The sequence below is a fragment of the Pelodiscus sinensis genome, chromosome 13 (genome assembly GCF_052426305.1).
Source record: "Pelodiscus sinensis isolate ZL-2025 chromosome 13, ASM5242630v1, whole genome shotgun sequence".
NCBI classification, from domain to species: Eukaryota; Metazoa; Chordata; order Testudines; family Trionychidae; genus Pelodiscus; species Pelodiscus sinensis.
The window spans coordinates 47,965,483-47,985,304 of record NC_143064.1 but is presented as its reverse complement, the minus strand read 5'-3'; the positions used below and the strand labels follow the sequence as shown (position 1 = coordinate 47,985,304).

The following is a 19,822-nucleotide window of genomic DNA, read 5'->3' as shown; positions in this document are numbered from 1 at the left end:
CAAGCGACCAGATGGACCTCTGTGCCCACCACTGCAAGGGAGGTTTTGTGTTCTCTTAACCCTTCCGGTGGCTCTCCTCGGGACCCCTCTCCCATTTACAGCTCCCCCCCCCCCCGAATTGGGGGCACCAGGACACAACGCAGGACTCCAGCAGCCGCCTCCAGATTCCTCCCTTTATACGTCCCAGGATCGCAGCCCAGACAAATCTGTGCATTGCAACCAGCAGAGTTACAAACGGACCAGGTAAGCTCACACCCCCTCTGCAACCAGAAGGATCTAATCAGGCAGCAGGGGGGAAATAGCAAATACAGCGTAGTGCTGTGCTAAATGTAAAGTACTAAACAGCAGGAAAGCAGCACTTCCCTGCTGCGATAGTGACGTTCCAAAGCCCTCGTGAGTCATGTTCAGTTGTGAACTTTTGAAAGAGCAACCGTGCCGTTTGTCCAGCGTCGGGAGCAGCCTCCGGCCCCGGGTGTCCATCACTTGGAGGTTCTACTGCCGCTCTTTTGGCCACGGAAGGTCATGCTCTGCTAATTCTCTCCTCCCACCCAGTCAGTGTCCCGGAGCCGGTGTCCCGGCAGATGACAATACTGGCAGGTTCAGAGGAAGGAGAAATCCCCTCCTCCCCCGTGTCTTCTCCAGTGTTAGGATAGCCCGAAGAAGTCTCCTCCCTTGACCCCGCAGGCAGGCAGTTTGCTGTCTCTATCATTGTCTGGGCTGACGTGGCTACTGCTGCAGTTAATGGTCCTAAAGCGACCCATGGTGATGCGCAGGGATCCTGTGGCTGCCCTGGTGCATAACCCTCTGCCCTCCCGTTCCCACCAGCGTTTCTGTGGTGTTTACCCTCCTGATTAACTTTCAAAGTTTTCCTTGAGGCATCAGCAACTCTTTAGGAAAAAACACCCCCCCCCTCCTCTCTAATCCAGCACACCCAGAAACCCAGCCAGGATTTCCTCCTCGGAGTGCCACTGCATTTCTGCAATTCCTGAAGCTCCCCGGGGAGGGAAAGTCCAATTAAAACAAGCAGCCCGCGGTGGGTGCGTCCTGGCCGTGGCTGGCCTGGGAGTTCTGGGGCAGGCGCCGGGCGCGGAGGAAGAACGTGGGGGCTGAAGGGGATCGCCCAGCGAGCGGCGTTGTGAGATCAAAGCTCCCTGAGTGACAGCGCTGGAAGAGATGTTAATCACGTCTGACAGCGTCTGTCATACCTCCCCGCTCCCTGCCAGCAGCGCAGTGCGGAGGAGATGTCATCCCTCACGAAGGAGGCGGGGCCTGCTCCCTGGGCCGCGGTGGAGGCGTTGGACTAGAGAGCAGGGCGTGGAGATTCTCCTCTGCCCACGTTCTCCCACAGGAGTGCAAAGGCCAGGAAACAGCCCTACCCTTTGTCCCACGGGCGAGTGATGGGATGCACCTTGCAGATTTTGCAACACTCAGTTATCTCATCCCTTACTTTTCTTGCAGCCCTTTGACACAGCCAGTTTTATTCTCTCGCTTTGTAGCTGCAGCTTTGAAGTAGCTTGTATCGCTCATCTCTTCTTCCTGCGCTGACTTCTCTGTGCCCCCCAGAGACAGGAACAGGCCTGCTTCAGATACAGGGCAGACTCAAATAGCGCTGGGCGTTGCCTTCCTTGTTTGTGGGAGCTCTGAGCACAGCCTGCCGAGAGGTGTAGGGCAAACGCCATCTTCCAGACCTCCACTAGCCAAGCCTTTGTTTTCCTACTCCGGGAGGGGCACAGGCTTTTCAGTTCACCAAAGCCATGGCGGTCATTAACGGTTGCTCGTTTCTCTCCGTTAGAGCGGAGAATGCTGCTGTACTGTGGGGAGTTCGGCGCATGCAGGAAGGGGTCACGGGATCATGTATGGGAGGCGGCAGCTGACAGAGAGCCTGTTCGTTCGTTTCATTTCCTAACCTCAGAAAGGTGTGTGTTAAAGGAAGGTTTTGAAGCTGAGCTGCCGTACCAATCCCTGTGTTCAGTAGCCATGATCTTCAGTGTCATCCTGGGGTCGAGGATGGCTCTTGGAGCCCGTGGGCGCACTCACGAATCTGAGGCCGCGGTTTGTTTGCATTCACCTCCCTATCAGGTCATCTTTACCGCCACGACGAAAGGGCCTGTCTCCTTCCTCACAGAGTGGAGAATTCCTGCTCTAACTTGTGAAGAGCCTGTCTCTTGCCATTACTGCCGGAGAGAGACAAGCAGAGCCACACTCAAATAACTGACGGGGTGGCGGGGGAAGGGCAGGCCTTTCCGGCCGGGAGCTTTATTTCCAGGCCTCTCAGCTCCGTTATCTTGCCAATGGGACTCTGGAAAGTAAACACTCCGTGGCACCGAATTTCACAGACCCAAGGTTACGCGGGTCGCACGTTGCTCTGCAGACTGGTCCGTGGCTGAGGGGACGTGTAGCTACAGGCCACATGGGCTCCGTGGGGTGGAGCCACCCCCCGCCGGTGGCAGGCTCTGGCGGAGGGGAGGCAGCAGGGCAAGCTGCAATATGGGGCATCTTTCCCTGCTACAGTGAAAGGCTCCTGTAATAGGGAGCTGCTCGTCGTTCCTCGCCGCCGACTCCTTGCCTGGGGAAGGTCTCTGTGTCCCTGCCCAGCCTGGCCAAGCAGAGAGCCGTGTAGGGTCGTACTCCGGTCCACACCCCACCCTTCCGGCAGGCGTGCTCTTCTCTCGCATCTCAGGGCCCATGCAGGGACAGGCAGAGCCTCTCTGGTCCAGCAGCATCCCATGTCGTAGGGTCCTGGAACCCAGGCTCTGGCCTGAGCTCAAAGACCCAGCCACAGCTCAACAGCCCCTTAGCCTGAGCCCCCGGAAGCAGGCCATGGCCAGCTGCAGGTTTTTAATTCCTGTCTAGACACCCCCATTGTGATTGGCCTTGGCCAGGTCCCAGCAGGTGCTGTGAACCCTCCCACCTCTCCAGGGCAGCCCGACAGAGCACAAGCCAGACTCAAAGAGTCCAGGATGGCAGGGCAGGCCGCAGTCCCCCGCCCCGCTGCTGTTGGTGCAGGGAAGATGAGTGGCCCCGGGTCCATGCTGGAGAAGGAGGCTCTTTGGGGCTGCTCATATCTCTCCCAGTGGAATGACACAGCATAGACGGAGGGGTGTAAACGGCGCAGGCTGGAGGTGGGTGTGTGGAGATGGGCTGCTGTGTGTCCAGGACATTCAGGGTTCCCTGTAAGCTGAGCGCTTGGGCGACCACCAAGGAGAAATTCAGGTACTGCCCAGCTGATGGGCAGAGTGCCCACAGCCGGTGGCATGTGCTTCTATTGGCGGTGCACATCTGTGCATGCCTCGGTGTACACAACAAAATTCATTCCTCACACACATAGAAAAAATTGGAGGGAACATTGGTGACATTATTGTGCCAGAATTCAAGGGTCTGTTGACTTCTCGATACGTTTGCATCATTTCCCTGAATGCCGATAGAACAGTGGTTTTCAGCCCGCGGCTGGGGGGCTGCAGACTGTCAAGGGGCCTGCACCTCCACTTAAAATGTTATGGGCCCTCCCCTGTAATAGAGAATGAATTCAGATTAAACCACCTGGATTTGGTTTCCACTGATTTTTGGGGCTTCCATTATCTGGACCCAGCGCTCAGACTTTTGTGCATAATGGAGGGGAGAGAAAAGGAGCCGTGTTTACGGGGGGCTGTGGTAAGTCTGAACAATGTAACAAACTAGTGGGGGGGGGGTGTTGCTCCAGGACTGAGAGTTCCCCCCCGCAGACACCCAGCAAGGATGACTATAAAATGCCCTGGCGCCCATCAGCTACCCCACACTCTTCATGGGTTCATCTCAAAGCACTTTACCATGGAGAGGCAGGATCCTTCTCTGCCTTTTACAGATGGGGAAACTGAGGCACAGGGGCAGTTATGTGACTGCCCAAGGCCACATAGAAAGTCTGTAGCAGAGCTGTGACCTAGTTCTCTCCAGTCCCAGTCCCAATCTGCTTAGTCCTCTCCACGCTAAGCAGAAGCTATTCGCAGACATCAAGCAAAATGTCAGAATGACCCCCAAGCTATAGACCAGCAGTTTGGAGCAACGTTTGGCTCCGTTCTTCCAGGGCTGAGCTTTCACTCTCATTAATTATAGCCAGGACAGATGCAATAATTAGCTCATTTCTCTCTTCATACAAATCTTCTGATTTCAGCTCCAAGCTGGTCCTCCTGCCCCTGCAGCAGCTCACTTGAAGGTCAACTAAAATCATGAGGCCAGAACACCAGCTAGCTCTTGCCTGCATCCTGTAGTAGGGACTTACATGGGATGCAAGCGATGCTCGGGCTGTGTTAGCCTTGGGGACCTTTGTTCCCAAAACAGCTCGTCACTAGACTCACGAGCCAGCTCTGCCTGAGGGTGCCAGGAATCACAGAACCCTGAACTGGAAGGGACCTCGAGAGGTCATCAAGTCCAGTCCCCTACCCCACGGCAGGACCCAACACCGTCTAGAGCACGCGGCCCCCGTTTGTTTGCAGCCTGCAGTGTGGTTTGGGTTTACATGGGGCTCAACACGTCAGTGCAATGGTCTTCTGTTGATACGTGTTTTAGTAGTTACATTCCTGGACTGCTCATTCAAAGTGCTGTCACGGGTGGAAATCGGGTGAATGTTGCATTTTATGAATACCAGCAGAACTGACTTAAATGGGGCCTGCGTGTTGTGTCGTCTTGCCTTAATCTTTGTATTCAGGCCCATCAGTGTGAAAGAAGCTATCTGCATATATATGCAACCACGCTTAAGTTGCTGCCCTCCGCAGGTGCTGTATCATTGTGGCCCCTGGGGCTTCCGAAGTTGAGTATCCTTGGTCTAGAAGATCATCTTAAATATCTCCAGGGATGGAGATTCCACGACCTCCCTAGGCAATTTAATCCAGTGCTGAACCACCCTGACAGTTGGGAAGTTTTTCCTGATGTCCAACCTAACCCCCCCTTGCTGCAGTTTAAGCCCCTTGCTGAAGGAACATGCAGGACTTTTTCGGATACCTCTGGGGGGTGGCTGGCAAGGGCTGGCTCTTGTCTCCCGTCCCATGACGTGGTGTGGCAGGCAGAGAGGCAGTTCGGGGTTCAGCCTGCGTCCCGGGGAAGGGAGACTGCTAACCACTGCATTTCTGCCTCCTTACAGGTCAGCCCTTCAAGTTGGATCCCAAACTGGCTCACAAGAAGCTGAAGCTGTCCAACGACGGGCTGCAGATGGAGAAGGACGAGAGCTCCTTGAAGAAGAGCCACACGCCCGAGAGGTTCAGTGGGACTGGGTGCTATGGCGCTGCAGGCAACATCTTCATCGACAGCGGGTGCCATTACTGGGAGGTGATGGTGGGGTCCTCCACCTGGTAAGCAGATCTGCCAGCAAGGGCTCCAGTCCCTTCTCTCCGGCTCCAGGCCGGCAGCCAGGCTGAGGGGCCACTGGGAGGGGGGCGTGGAGGCCGGCAGGGAGCAGGGCGGTCTCCGTCAGAAGGGGCGGGCACCGGGGGATGCTGCCAGCAAGGGGGAGAGGAGAAGCCGGAGGCAGCGCTGGGGTGGGAAGCCCAGGGCTGGACCCCTGGCAGAAAGGCATCAGCATGCCTGGTCAGGCAGGCGCCAGGGCTGGCTGCGTGGGCAGGAATCGGCCGGTGCTGCTGCCCTGGGTGGGATGGACAGAGCCCCATGTGCGCGTCACCTACCGTGCTGCGGGCAGAGGGCTGGGAAGGAGTCGGGCACCTCCGGGCATTCGCGCCTCGGGGTCCCCTCTCCCAACGGTGCTGCAGTGTCTGCACCAACGGGGTTCCTGCCAGGGCACACTCCCAGCACGGGCTCTCGAAGGCTACCACGTGCTGGTGAGCATGCAGCTGCCGGGTCCCCCCCCGGGTGGGCACAGGGCTGAGGCTATTCCCGGGGTCAGTGCATCCGGGCAGGGCTCAGTGGTGCCGACAGCCACACTCCGCTGCCGTGCTACGGGGATGCTGCTGCAGAGAGAAGCCTCGTTCCTGGCACAAGTGCCCAGCACCGGGAGCGGGGTCGGACATCGCCCTGGGGTCGGCCTTGCCCAGCGGCGCCGGGACGGGCTCAGGGCGCCGGCCGGGCAGTTGTCAGCGCAGGCGGAGTCATGGCAGATAGGGAGCCTCAATGCATCACTTTCAAAGGGCCCCACTGGCCTTCGCTGGAGCAGCTTGGGGCGAGAGCTGTGACCCCCAGCCGGCCCCAGTGCAGTGCCCCCCCCTCCGCAGCTGCAGGAGAGGCCGTGGGGGGGGGGACTGCCGAGGGGGCTTTGCCTGCCCCAGTGCAGTGCCCCCCCCTCCGCAGCTGCAGGAGAGGCCATGGGGGGGACACTGCCGAGGGGGCTTTGCCTGCCCCAGTGCAGTGACCCCCCCAGCTGCAGGAGAGGCCGTGGGGGGGACACTGCCGAGGGGGCTTTGCCTGCCCCCAGGGAGCTGCCAAGTGGCTTCAGTGCAGGAACTCGAGCACTGTCGGGTGGGAAATCAGCAGCTGCTCTGCTGAGCCAGGCTGCCTGCGGCCGGGGCGGTGACACCAGGACCCGGCCTCCCGTCTGTGCCCGGGGCGCATTGACCAGCCGCAGCAGGGCCTGCAGCTTTCCGCAGCCTTCGATAATCACCCCCCCCCACCCTCACTCGGCCCCTCCCGCTGTCCCATCGCTGCGCTGGTGCGGAGGAAGGGTTAAATAGGGTGCACGGGAACCGCGCTGATTTGCGGGACCCCTCGGCCGGGTCCGGCCCCTCGCCTGCACGGCTGAGCCCGGCTCGCATCCCCCTGTCGAGGACCGAGCGGCGCCAGGCTGGGCTGGCTGATGCAAATCCGAAAGTGGGCAAAGGCCACAGAATGGCGCTGCCGTGGCCAGCGCGTCACAGGCCGGTTCGCTAGTGGCGGCCACGGGGAAAGCCTGCAGCCCGGCCCTTCCCGCTGCAGGGCTTACTCCAGCTGCTATTAGACAAATCCTCACCGGCCCAGCTCACCAGCTGGCTCCCTCGCTGGAATCCACTGAGGGAGCCACCAGCCCTTGGAGCTTCAGGGTCAAGGCTCCCGCGAGGAGGCAGGAACAATCCGATGCGTCGCCCTTCGCAGGCGGAGCCGAGACCAAAGAGCCCTTCCAGGGCGGATCACGCAGCCCAGCTCCGTGTCCGTCCCGCGCGCGGGGCGCCGTGTTTGTCCGTGAATAGCCACCCAAGGGCCAGATCTTCCAGAGCCCCGTCCCGGCTCGCGCTAAGTCCTGCTCCTGCCTCGGGGAGGAATCCAACCGCCCTTTCATGAAGGGGCTGCCCTCGCCCTAGGAATCGGAGGCTGGCTGTTCTCGCTTTACTTCCACCCTGTCCCTGCGCGTCTGCCCCCGCGCTGTGCAGCGGTGCACCGAAGGGATCGGCACGGGGTTAGAGTGAAGAAAACCTAATTGCGACGTATTTACGGCTGGTGTAGTGACATGAGCCTTGACATCTCAAAGGACTCGCCCCCCCCCCCCCCGCCCCACACTCCACCCCGGGTACTTCTGCGGCCTCCATTACCACAGCACGCCAGCCCGGCGTTCCTGGAAGGTATTGCCCCTCGCAGCGCCCCTGTGACACAGGCAGGGCTGTCCTTTGGCACTCGCAGAACTGAGGGGCGGGGACCCCTAAGCCTGGCTTGGGATCACCAATAATCTGGGGCAGAGCAGGGACCTGAGCGTGGGTCTGCCGAGTCCTGGCCCTCAATCCTCCTCGCTCTGGTTTGGACACAGATCTCAACCCCAGGCGCGTCCAGCTGGGCGGTGCTGGCGCTGGGAGAGACTAGCCAGCCGCCCTGCACAGAAAGGTCTCTCCTGAAAATCAAGAGCTTCGCATTAGTCACGTCCGGCTCATCTTTGTAGGAAAGTGCCCAGCTAGGAGCACGAGTCCTGCACCTGCCGTGCATCACGTCTGGTTTGCATCCCGTGGAAGGGGGCAGCCTGCCAGCATGTCCCGTGACTTGGAAAGGCTCAGGACGCCCACCCGTCGTCTGGCGGGGGCGGATCATTCTGTCTGCCTGGGGAGCGGGAGCAGCCCTGGGATTATTCCTCCTTTCGCAGAGCACGTGCCTGTTCCCGGCGTTGCCGGAGTAGCAGGCGGCTCCTGGACGCTGCCGGCTGCATGAAGAACAGCAGGGCTGGCAAGCGCGGGGGGGGACGGGAGGGGGGAAACATGGCCTCCGGCCCCCTGCCTTGGTAACTGCTTCTAATGCAGCATCTATCCAGACGGGGCCGGGATCGAGGAGGGCTGCAGCACCCCAGGCACGTACACCTGCTGTTTCCGCAGAGGGGTGTCGGCAGCCTGCGCTGTGCACTCACGACCCAAAAGTGGAGCAGACACCTCCAGGGAGGTTGCCCCGTGGGCCCCGGCCTCGCTGCGGCGGACTGGGACCCCTCCTGCTTGGTTTGCGTGGCCTTTGCACGTGTGCGCGGGGGAGCCGTGCGGGGCAATTCACACAAGCCCCCAGCAAGGCTGCTGAGATTTGAAGAACAGAGCCAACTCCATCACGGCATGTCAATACCCTCTTCTCCATGTCAGATGCACCCTCCCGTCTGCTCCAGGACACTGCAGGGCCAAGCAAATGGCATTGAAAGGGTTCTGGGTTCAGTCACGCTCCTTAAAATCCAGGCAAAGCAGATACAGGGAATCACAGCAACATAGGGCTGGAAGGGACCTCTCGGGTCACCTGGTCCAGACTTTTCCCAGGGGCAGGACCAAGCAAACCCAGCTCATCCCTCCAGGGGTTTGCCCCAAACCTCCAGGGATGGGGAGTTAGCAGGTTGTTTTTCTCCAGACTGCCCTTGCCCCCTTTTTTCAGCCTGTCCGTGGAGCTCAGCTTCTCCAGATCTTTCATTTCTGCTGCTCTCCTCTGCACGCTCTCCAGCTTGTCCCCCTCTTTCCTGAGGGGTGGTGCCCAGAACTGGACCCAGGACTCCAGCGATGTCGAGGGAGCAGGGCAGTTACCTTCCATGCCCTGCGTACGACAGGCCTGCTCACCCATCGCCACATGACCCGGCCTTTCCCATGTCACATCCCGTTGTCGCTCAGACTCAGGGCGCCCCAGACCCGCCCCAGCGTCGCTGCACCTAGCCGGGGTTCCCGCCTCCCACATGCCTCCCCAGGGCAGCGCTTTGCCCTTCTATGCATTGGTTTCCTCTTGCCGATTTCGGACCAACCGTCCAACTTGTCCAGGTCGTTCTGAATTCTGGTCCGAAAGCGCCTGGTGTTACAGCCGGTTTTATAAGCCTGCTCCAGTCCCCTCGCCACCTCACCTTAATGACAGCACCGAGGCCCAGACCAACCCGCTGGATGCACCCTCCCGGCCGCCGCGAACAACTCTTTGACTTGCTGCTTCCAACCGGTTTTGCCCCCTCGTCGTCGTCATTTTATCTAGAGCACACTCCCCTCTCCCCCCATCGGTTTCTGAGCGTGCCATGCGGGACCACCTCCACAGCCTGACTCGATCCAAGATGGCTCCCCCAGCCGCCCAGCCAGTCACCCGTCAGAGGAGGGAGGGAGGCTGACTGGGTAGGGTTTGTGTTTTGGCAAATCCATGCAGGCGGCTCCTCGTCCAGCTGCTCTGCAGGTGCTCACAGGCTGGTTGCTTAATGAGTGGAGGAGCTGATAAAACAGACCCAGCCAGTGCCTGTTTTCAGAAGGGGCATGTGAGCCGTGCGGATCCCTTGTTGCCCGCTGGCCCTGGCCCTGGCAACGCATATGTCAGTGCAGGGAGCCTTGTGATACATGGAGAAACACCCGTTTCACCTCCTAAAATCAGCTGTAATTTTGCCTAGAGAGGCCCACTTCCATCAGAAAGCAGCCAGGCCCAGGGCCTGTGCCAGGCACGTGCTGTGAGCTGGGAGGCCTGCCAGCGTGTGCTGGCGTGTTAGCGTTCGCGCCTTCCCGCGCGGGTTGGTGCGTGCCAGGTAGCACGTGAGCGGTGCTAATGCCGGGCTCAGAGGTCCTGGCAGCCCGCCAGACGCATTTTGCATCCAGTCCGATCGTGGCCCAGCGTGGGAGTGTTTGTGCAGCTTCCCCGGCAGCCAGCACGTCCGCTGGCAAAGCGGGAGAAGATGCTAACCCCGGCGAGAGCAGATGCAGGGCCAGCCCATGCCTACGGGACAGAAAGCCAGAGGTCTCAGCCTCCAGGCCGTGTGGAGGTCACAATCTGCTGCTGCACGAGTATGCTGGCAGATGGGGACGGTCCCAGACAGCAAGACAGGGCCCTCGGTCCGTGGCCCAGGAACGCTGCACAGTGTGCAACCCCTGTAACGTCTGTCACTAGGCTCTGTGAGAGGAAAAGCGAGAAAAAGAGCCCTCCAAGAGCTCTGCTGCCCCCCAAACGTCATCCTCCCCAGCCCCAGCGTGTCCCTGCTGTGGCCAAGCCCTCCTGTAAAGTCCCTCTGGCTGCCCCGGACACCCTTTTCCTGGTGGAGAGGTGCTGAATGGCTCCATCCCACGTGTGATCCGTGCGGTCGCATAGGCCACAAGCTGCTCCCACACGGTCCCGTGTGGTGAGGTCCCTCAAGCTTCCCAGGCGTGACACAGAAAGCGCCGCTTCCTCCGGGGGCCCCGGCCGGGCTCGGATCTGGCGATGGGAAATCGTGGTGTGCTAAGGCCTGGCAGCCAGCTTGCAGGGCAGGCTCGGTTCCTGTTCCTCCTGGCGCACGTTCGCCGGGAGCCATTACAGACGTGTCCTCCAGCTGATCCCTTTTTAAAGCTGTTTGGCTTTGGCTGTCACAGTGGGCCTAAAATGGAAGGCGGCTGGGCCACTTCTAGCTCTCCCTCCCCGGCGGGGGAGGCTGCACTTGGACGGGAAACCGCTCCTCTTCGCAGCCCTTCAGCAGGTTCCTTTTCTGCAGTGCGGAGCTGGCTTCCTGCTGCTTTGACAACGACCCTCGAGACGCTGTCTGTGCTCCGGGAGGGTCGGGGGAGTAGCAAACAGATGGTACAGTGTGGAGCAGCTGCCTGGCCTGCTCTCCGAAAACATCACAATTTCTTTGCTGACAACACTGTGAACGCGCCCAGGGATAAGAGGGAAGGGCCTCTTCTGGGCCAGCCACTGGGGACAAGCTGGGAAATGAAGAGTAGGAACGGTCAGTTTTCAGGAGAGAGGGAGGGCAGTAGGCGTGTCACGTAGGGGTCTGTTCTGGGACCGATCCTATGCAACATCATCAAAAATGCTCTGGAAAAGAGGGAAAACAGGGAGGTAGCATAATTTGCAGATGATGCAAAATTCCTCATGATAATTAAGGCCAAAGCAGACGGCAAAGAAGGGATCTCACCAAGCTGGGTACCTGGGCAACAAAATGGAAGAGGAAATTCAGTGCTGGTAAATGTAAAGTTGTGCACACTGGAAAACCTAATCCCAACTATGCCCACTAAACCAGTGTTCCTTAACCAGCGGTACGAGTACCCTCGGGGGCACTCGAGAGAAGTCTGGGGGGACGTCGACACAACTGAAATTTGGAGAAAACTGAATTTTTGTTTTAAGTTTCATGGCACTTTATTATTTTTGTACTTTTTACACCCAAAAATGTAATCGCACGCCCGGCTGCAATTACGTTGTTTAAATAAATGTCTTGCAAGGGTAGAAAACATTTTTGTGTGTCTGAAAACTGTAGGTACTGGGGGTACTTATAATTTTTTCTAAAGGGGTACTTTATAAAAAAGGTTGAGAAACACTGTTCTAAACGATGGGCTCTGAATTTGCCGTTACCACACGTGAGAGAGAGAGAGAAAGAGAGAGAGATCTCAGAATCCGGGTGGCTAGTTCACTAAACACATCCAGGTGAGGTGCAGCAGCAGTCAGAGAAGCAAACTGAATGTTAGAAACCAGGAGCAAAGGGAGAGATGAGAAGATGGAAAATTCTGAATGGTGCATGCAGTTCTGGGCACTCAGCCCAAAAGAGCTCTATGGTATGAGGAGAATGACTTTATGGAAAGCTGGGAGTTTTTCCAGGGGCTGTTTCTTGGGAACTCCATGGTCACCTGTCCCCCGAGGTGGTTCACTGACCAAACCCCCGTCCCCAAGAGATGCACCAAATTTGAAGAGAATCGTGGTAACCGTGGAAATTTTAGGGAAACTTTTAAATTCATGGCTGAGCCCTTGGGGACATGGTCTGTGGATTGTGGAGGGTCTGAGTCGGTGATGTGTGTCCACTGCCCTCTCTCCTAGGTACGCCATTGGCATCGCCTATAAGTCAGCCCCCAAGAACGAGTGGATCGGCAAGAACTCCTCCTCCTGGGTCTTCTCCCGCTGCAACAGCAACTTTGTGGTGAGACACAACAACAAGGAGATGCTGGTGGACGTTCACCCGCAGATGAAACGCCTGGGCGTGCTCCTGGATTACGACAACAACGCCCTGTCCTTCTACGACCCGGCCAATTCCCTCCATCTCCACACCTTCAGTGTGTCCTTCGTCCTGCCCGTGTGCCCCACCTTCACCATCTGGAACAAGTCGCTGATGATCCTGTCAGGCCTGCCAGCGCCGGACTTCATCGATTACCCAGAGCAGCAAGAGTGTAACTGCCGGCCGCAGGAGTCCCCGTACGTCTCAGGGATGAAAGCCTGCCACTGAGCAGCAGCCAGCTCCAGGGCGGAGCACGGGGAAGGCTCCTAGGGATTCTGAGCAGCTGGACTGGAAAGCAGGCCCTGCCGCCAGGGACCCCGCGCTCTGCCAGCGAGCCCCCTTCCCCCCGCCACGGGAAACACGAAACTTTGCAGGCGATGGAAATAGACTCCGTGGCGGAGCTCCGTTTGCGTGGGAGGGGATTGCGAAACTCTGGTGGTGGCAGGGGAGCGTTCCTCCAGCTGGACCGTCCCGCTGCTCATTTGGGGCGAGTGGAGAGGGGGATGGGCAGTGCGGGTTGCAGGGACCTTTAGGAGATGTGGGGAGGGGACGGGGTGGCCTGGTAGAGGAGCAGGCCAACTGGCTCCGTTCCGGGGGGGGGGGCTGCCACCAGCCGTGTCTCAGGAAGGATCCGTCCCGGCAGCGGCACAGCTTTCGGTGCCACCCAGCAAGGTTGCCACAGCCACGTGGAGCCAGTCACGCCCTCGCCAGCTTCCGAGGGTGGGACCCGCTGGGAGCAGCTGCGTGTTTAACTGGCGGGGTGCACGGCTCCTGCCGCTCGAGGGGGGCTGAAACCTGAAATCCAGCTCTCCCTGGCGCTCCCTTTCCTTCCGTTGTCACTGCTCCTATGGGAGGCTCTGCCTCGATAGCCAGGGAGGCTCCGGCCCCGCTCGGGCGGGCACCCAGTCTGTGTGAAATGCACCAGCGGAGGTGGTGGGCGGTGGAGAGCCAGGACCCACCAAGCAACGCTGCTGCTTGGCCCAGAGCTAGGTTGAGACGTGGCTGTCCCCAGCCTCTCCTGGGATAGCCTAGGCCGCCCCCTGGAAAGCGTGTGTGCCCTGGGAGTGGGGAAGGAGTCCCGAGGGACCTGGGGCTGCCCCCAGGCAGGGGGAGGGGAGGCTGGCCAGGCAGCATGTCTCCAGAGAAGCAGAAAGCCAGTGGGCGTGAGGTGTGACTACTGTAGAGCACAAGGACTGTTCATTATTTATGACCTAGAGCTGGATCGCGGCCCCGCGCAGCCCTGCTCTGAATGCACTTTCTCCTCTGGGCGCCGGGGGGGGGGGGGGGGGGGGCTGGGCTCCAAGGCAGGAAAACCCCGAGGACAGTTGTGAGCACGGCAGCGTGGCCTACAGCGTTCTCTGGCCAGGGCCGGCAACCCCACCCCCTCGCACGCAGAGACTTGCCCCATGCCTTTGTGCCCCCCATGTCCCGCCTGGTCTGACCCCGTCCGGCTGGGACCTCATGCCCTCACTGGAACCAGGACTGAGCAGGGACGACCGGCCGCTCTTCCCCTCCTGACAGGGGAAGTGGGTTGTGTGGGTGTGACTGGCGACAGGAGAGGGGTGGGGAAGACACCCAGAACACACCAAACGTGGCCATCTGGGGCCTTTGAGTGGCTTGGGGAGAGGGGTTTCTAGGGGGTGACGGGCCACTTTGCGCCAGGCTGGGAACCCAAAGGCTGTTTTGGTTCCCTGTCTCTGGTCGAGGCGGCGGCAGGAGGCCCTGCGCTCTTTGCCCCTAAACCTCAGGGGCCAGTTCAGAGCCAGGGCAGGTTTCTGTTGGCCTGAGCCACTGATGGCGGCAGGTGTGGGGGGAGAGTCACGTCTCCATTCCTGGCTGGCCCTGCAGCTGACCCCAGAACCGGCTGAGGCAGCTGAATTGCCAGCTTGGGGTTGACGTGTTTCAAAGCCACAAGGGGTTCCCGGTGAGTGCTGGCCCCGTGCGCCGACCCAGAGGTGACGTGACAGAAGCTTCCTCAGACGGAAGCCCAGAAGCTGCAGCTGGATTTGAACGGTTGGGGAACCGGGGGGGGGGCGGAGCTTTCTGGGTGGCCCTGTCGCTGTTTCGACAGGAGCGTGGCCAGAGGGCGTTGCCGCACCCGTTAGCTCGGTGCACACATGGCACTGATGGCGTGTCCCAGGGTCTGGCGGGAGGGCGCGGTGAAGGGCTTGCCTGGGCCAGTGGAAATGGGCAGCACAACACAATTAGTGGGCAGGCCGGGGGCCAGCCACCTGCATTTCCCCGCTGCTGGTTGCTGCAAACAGCCCCCGGCACGGCTGCTGTCGGAGGGGAGGGATGGCTGTGCTGGGGCAGGCAGGACAACCCTGCAGAACTCAGTCCACATCGGGCACCTTCCCAAGAGTACTGTGCCCTGCAGCTCCAAATGGGCCCTCGGACCTCTCCTGCTGCTTCTCCGCCTTTGCCTTCTACCTGTTAGCAAGCATCCCATTGGTGGAAATGCCTAGCGGCGTGGGACGCTGCGGCAGGTCCCGCCAATCCGAGCCCAGCCGGCCCCTGCTGCCCACGGCTGGGACGTACGTAGAAACACTTTCTCCTGTGGCCGCCGTCCCGTGGGAGGCCAGTGGCAGGATCGGTTGACGTCACCGCAGGAAGTTCATGTGTCCTCTGTATTTCTGCCTCTTGCAGGGCCCTGCTGCTGCTGGCTGCTTCTGTCATAGTAAACCCATTGTATCTGACTCGGGGGGTGGTGCAAATCTGGGTACAGTGAACCTGTCATCCTTTCTCCTCATATGTAACATAACTACGTTTGGGGATTTTTTTTTGGCAACTTCTTTGTTAATGTGTATATATATATAGATAAATATAATATAATATATATCTACGTACTGGCGTGTCTGCGTATGGAGGGGCCACTCCCCCACCTGACAGTCCGGTAATCGCCTCTTCTGACATTGTATTGTTGTACCAGAGGGCACAATGTGGACCGGGCACCCTTGGAACTAAGGAAGGATAAGGGAGTCCAGATTGTAGGGAGGCTAGGGGGCTCCTCCAGCAGTCAGTGTATACTGACACTCGCCGGGGAATTCTCTGGCCCTTTGGCTAATCTCTCCCAGCCCTTTCCGATAAGGTACCTGCCTTCGGAGCCAGAGATGGAGAGGACACGAAAGTCAGTTGTTAGCACCAGAGGCCACAACTTGCCCCCAGAGCAGGGCTCCACTCCTCAGCCGTTTCACACGGAGTCTTGTCAAATCACCTTTGCGCTCTCGTCCCTACTGATCGTCAGTTGGGAATCCAAAGCCACGCAGTCGGCTAGTTCCCGTTGGAGGGAGGGGGAAGGACGCTGCTACACACAGCCAAGGCACCTTCACTAATACAAGGCTCCAGTAGCCAGGTCGCAGAGGTAGCCCTGTTTACACACATTAGTGTGTGAAAAGAAATGGGGGCAATAAACTAGCCCATCACAGCTGTGACAGGGTCAGGCCAGAGGGTACAGAAGAGTGGACATCCCATCTCTCCCCTTACGCCCCTTTCTATCGCCTAAGTTCCTTCTCCGGGGCTGGCCCGACTCAGCTGTGGCCTCGCGTCATGTCAGGCCACCAGAGTCATTGCGCGAGCAAACGCTAGTCAGTTCTAGACATCATCTGCCAGGCTGTAAGCAAGGGGGCTGCTGCCCTTCCCAGCCCTGCGTCGTCGTTCAGAGCTCCCGGCCGTGGCCCCGCCTGACCGAGCTGGCTGGGGAGGGCTGCCTGCTTCCCCGCTCCGTGATGGGCGCTTCCTTTTATTGGTGGTGCATGATTCCAGGGGCTGTTTGTGCTGCCATGTGGCGCTCTACACTCCAGCCTCGTTCCCGCACCTTGGCCCTTGCCGCTGTCGCACGTTCCCTGTTCCGGCTTCGCTTTCAGCAGCTTCCCCCAGCTACATTGACACTCGCCGGGGAATTCTCTGGCCCTTTGGCTAATCTCTCCCAGCCCTTTCCGATCGCTCTGTCTGCACCGGCGTTCGCAGTTCCTCCCTGCGACGTCCCCCCACGATGGCCACTCGGGGCCCCCGGACGTCACTGCCTCCCCTGCAGGCCATGCCCCAGCCCTGCCCTGGCTCGTCAGACTGGGGGCAGGGAGCTCTGCGGTGGGTTTGTGACTGAGGCTGGGGCAGAGGGCCGGCATACAGGGTGAGGGCTCAGGGGTGGGGCTGAGGATGGAGGGTTTGGGGTACAGGATGTTCCAGGGAGAGAGGACACCCCCCAGCCCTCTGTCGCTGCAGCAGCTCAGGGCCAGGTAAGAGGCATCTCTCTACTGCCCCAGCAGCTCCACTGGGCACAGCTGGGACAGGTCCAAGCTAGGCTGGGTGGAGGCCAGGGAAGGGGCACCTGTCCCCTGGCCAGAGCAGCTCCGGGTCAGCTCCATCCAGGAGCCGGCGGGAAGAGGCACTTCTCCCAGCCGCAGCAGCCCCTGGCCAAGGGATCTCTCCCCGCTGCATCCCTGAGCCTCTGCACGGGGCTCAGCTTTCAGCTACATGGCCATGCAGCTTAGGGGGGCCCAGCTCCAGCGGTAAGACGGAGGGTTAAAGACACGGCTGCCCTTTGCCGTGTGCGTCCTGTGTCCCAACATAAGCTCATAGCACAGGGCCTGGCAAAGCCTGGGAGGGCTCTGTCCACCCGCCAGCCCCCACACGCCTTGCTGAGACAGAAAGTGTATCCCTGGCTCCTTTCAGTGGGCACATCTAATGCCCCGTGGTGGGCCATTGAGGCTGGGCAGTGCTAATGCCAGTCGGGCAGGGGTGCCACCCAGACAAGGCATACGTTTGGAAAATCAGCTCTAGCGACACACCTCTAACCCACAGCGCCAAGGGGACACAAACATGAACAAGGCCATCTTACCTGGCCAATCAGAACGTTTTCATGGACCCCTCCCAGGGCCTCGCTGGCAGATTTCTTGCAATTCAGCCTGCCACCTCTTCCGCCCAGCGTCACAGAAGGGGAGCACCAACGGCCTCTGAAGGATCCCCAGCGAGGAGACGCCAGCTGGCAAGGGGAGGGAATAAATGCCCCATTCTCTGGGGAAGAAGCACGACGCACAAAGCCACAGAAGACTCAGCTTGGGCTTGTTGAGCAAAGTGTCTGAAATATTTATAAAGTGGGAAACATACGGTGCAAACCAACACTGTAAAATGAAATATTTCTTACCTTAGTCCTTTGCTTCAGGCTTTTTCCCATGAAACATTAAACGCCAGCACTCTGAGCCGGGCCTGGAGATGGTGCAGCTGCCTTTGTTAGTGGGACAAATCTACAGCGTGCGCCGCGGATCAAACCGTGCCCGTCGGGACGCGAAGAAAAGATCCTTCGCTGGGGCGCTGCTAATGCCACGGTTCTGTGGACCAAACCGGCTCCGCGTCTGTAGGGCCAGCGCCAGGTCACGGCCTGGGATGGCAGGTGGCTGCATTGGCGGGTCCCTGCTTTCCACACTCTGTTTTCAGATGTACCGAGAAGCCACTAAACCGGCTGCTACCGTGGTAAGCCTAGGCTCGGGGGTGGGGGGGGGGATGATCACAGTGGGCCCTTCTGGTCTTTGAATCTAGGATTCTCTGAGCTGTTCTCCCGCCTGCGGCCCATCGTGTGCATGGAGGGGGAGTTCTGGGGCAGAGACTGCCTTTCTGCAGGGCACTATAGGTCCCTGTTACAGGGCCAGGCTTCCTAGACCACCACGGCCAATGACCTCTCCAAACCTGCCCCAGCAAGCTCCGTGCAAGTTCCCCAGTGCATCAAGCACCCTCAGCAAGTAGCCAGCTGAGATTCTGGAGCTGGGGAGATGTCTCAGGTCATAGACAAGGGACCAGAAAAGCTGGGAACAGAAGCCTTCACCCGCCTCTGCCCACTACCAAGCCTACCCTGCAGGCGGGAGTGGGGCCAAGGCCAGACACAGGGGCCGCGGTGTGCCCACACCCATCCATTTGTCAAGAGCATAACGTCTCTGGGCTCAGGCGGTGACTGAGCATCCTGGGAAGACGCTGCCCTTCCTGCCCTGGCCTCGGTCCCATGCCGGGGTGAGGGCTACAGACGGCTGCCAGCCAGCACCCGCCTCCCATGGCAGGACCCCAGGGCCCTGCGTTAGACGCACCCTGCACAACGGGTCAGGAGACACACCTACGGCATGGCCAGCGAGTCCCGGGAAGGACTCTGGATAGAGTGCCCAACTTCTGCTCCCAAGCCCTGCGAGAGGGGCCGGCAGCAGCCAGCAGCCCCAGGCCGTGCAGGACACGCTATCGTGGCATCTGATCGCTCTGCGGAGGCGGCGCTGCAAGTGTTCGGAACAGAGAGACGGGCCAGTTCATTGGAAGAAGGGCCGATAGCGAAGGCCACGAGACGCGGCATCCACAGCACCCAGCCACAGAGCCACGCTGCCCTCCCTGCTCTGGCAGTAGGCTGGAGAACCGGCTCCCCAGACAATGCCACTGGCCCGGCTCTGCTCAGACTGCAAGCTGGGGCCGCGCTCTGCTGCACCAAGGCTAGCGAGAGGCCCCAGCTCAGGCCCCAGTGGCTTTTCCTTGCTTAGGCACCGCAGCTGAGCAGGTCTGCATGAAAGATTCAGGCCGTGCAATCTGCTGGGGCGTTGCACTGGGGCAGGCGCGCTTTCATTCTGGCCACCCTGCCATGTCAGAGAACTCAGGCCAGTGATGGGCAGCTGCTGCGTCGCAGACAGGGCCGGCTGGCCTACGGACCCTGGGGGCCTCCCCCACAGAGTCAAACACAAAGAAAGTCGGCCTGTGGCTTACATCCAGACAAGAGCTTCAGGGTCCTGCCTGAGCTATTTCTACTGCACTCAAGCCCCACAACGAGCCTCTTCCAACGAAGCACCCTTATGGGACAGGGGCTGGAAGAAGGGGGGGGGGAGTTACGCATCTTCTGCAGTGACTTTCTAGGTGTGCCCCCCTCGGGGTGCTCCACGGATGTGGCCTGCAGGCCGTATTTTGCCCAGGCCTGCTCTCGCATGAGGGGTAATGTCAGAAGCTTAACATGGAACAGTGCAGCTGGCAACCCACCCGATGGAGACTGTCTCAATTGCCAACATACCCACAGGAGCCGCCCACCGCCGGAGACTTTCGGAAGGGTCTGTTCCTACCCACACCCTTCAGACATCCAGGGTAAGGACGCACCGTCCTGCCTCAGCCGATGTGGCTTTGGGGGAGGAGTCAGGAGATCCCTCCATTTTCCCGAGCAGGAGGTGCGAGGTGGAGTGACAGCAGCTGGGCTTTGAGGGGCAGGTTGAGGTGCCACTGGAAACGAGCAGCTGAGGAATCCCGAGACAGCCAGGCTTAGGCAACACCAGCACTCCAGGTGCAGGGAATGACAGAGCTGGCCCCAAAGGAGGTGGTGAGGGAGGAGCTCAGAGACGCAGCCTGGCAGTTGGTAGCCTCCGTCCTACACAGCTGGAGACAGAGGATGGGCCGGCTGAGTCCACCATAGACAAGGAATTCTGCCCAGCGAGGCGTTTCAAAGTGACACCTGCTCCTCCGTGTGGAAACGGTACCAGCATGGGGAGGTGGGACGGAATT

General features: G+C 59.8%; 1 protein-coding gene across 2 annotated transcripts in view; it reads left to right on the top strand.

Annotated features, from left to right (window-relative positions):
* The window catches only part of MID2 (midline 2), a 160,659-nt gene extending 145,504 nt beyond the window's left edge, over positions 1 to 15,155 (top strand). For both annotated transcript variants that reach the window (XM_089781689.1, XM_075896588.2), the window contains 2 exons: positions 5,114 to 5,321; positions 12,139 to 15,155. In XM_089781689.1, coding sequence (XP_089637815.1) covers positions 5,114 to 5,321; positions 12,139 to 12,541 — 611 coding nt within the window. In that variant the 3' untranslated portion in view covers positions 12,542 to 15,155. The remainder of the gene's footprint in view (positions 1 to 5,113; positions 5,322 to 12,138) is intronic.
* Positions 15,156 to 19,822: the final 4,667 nt, after the last annotated feature.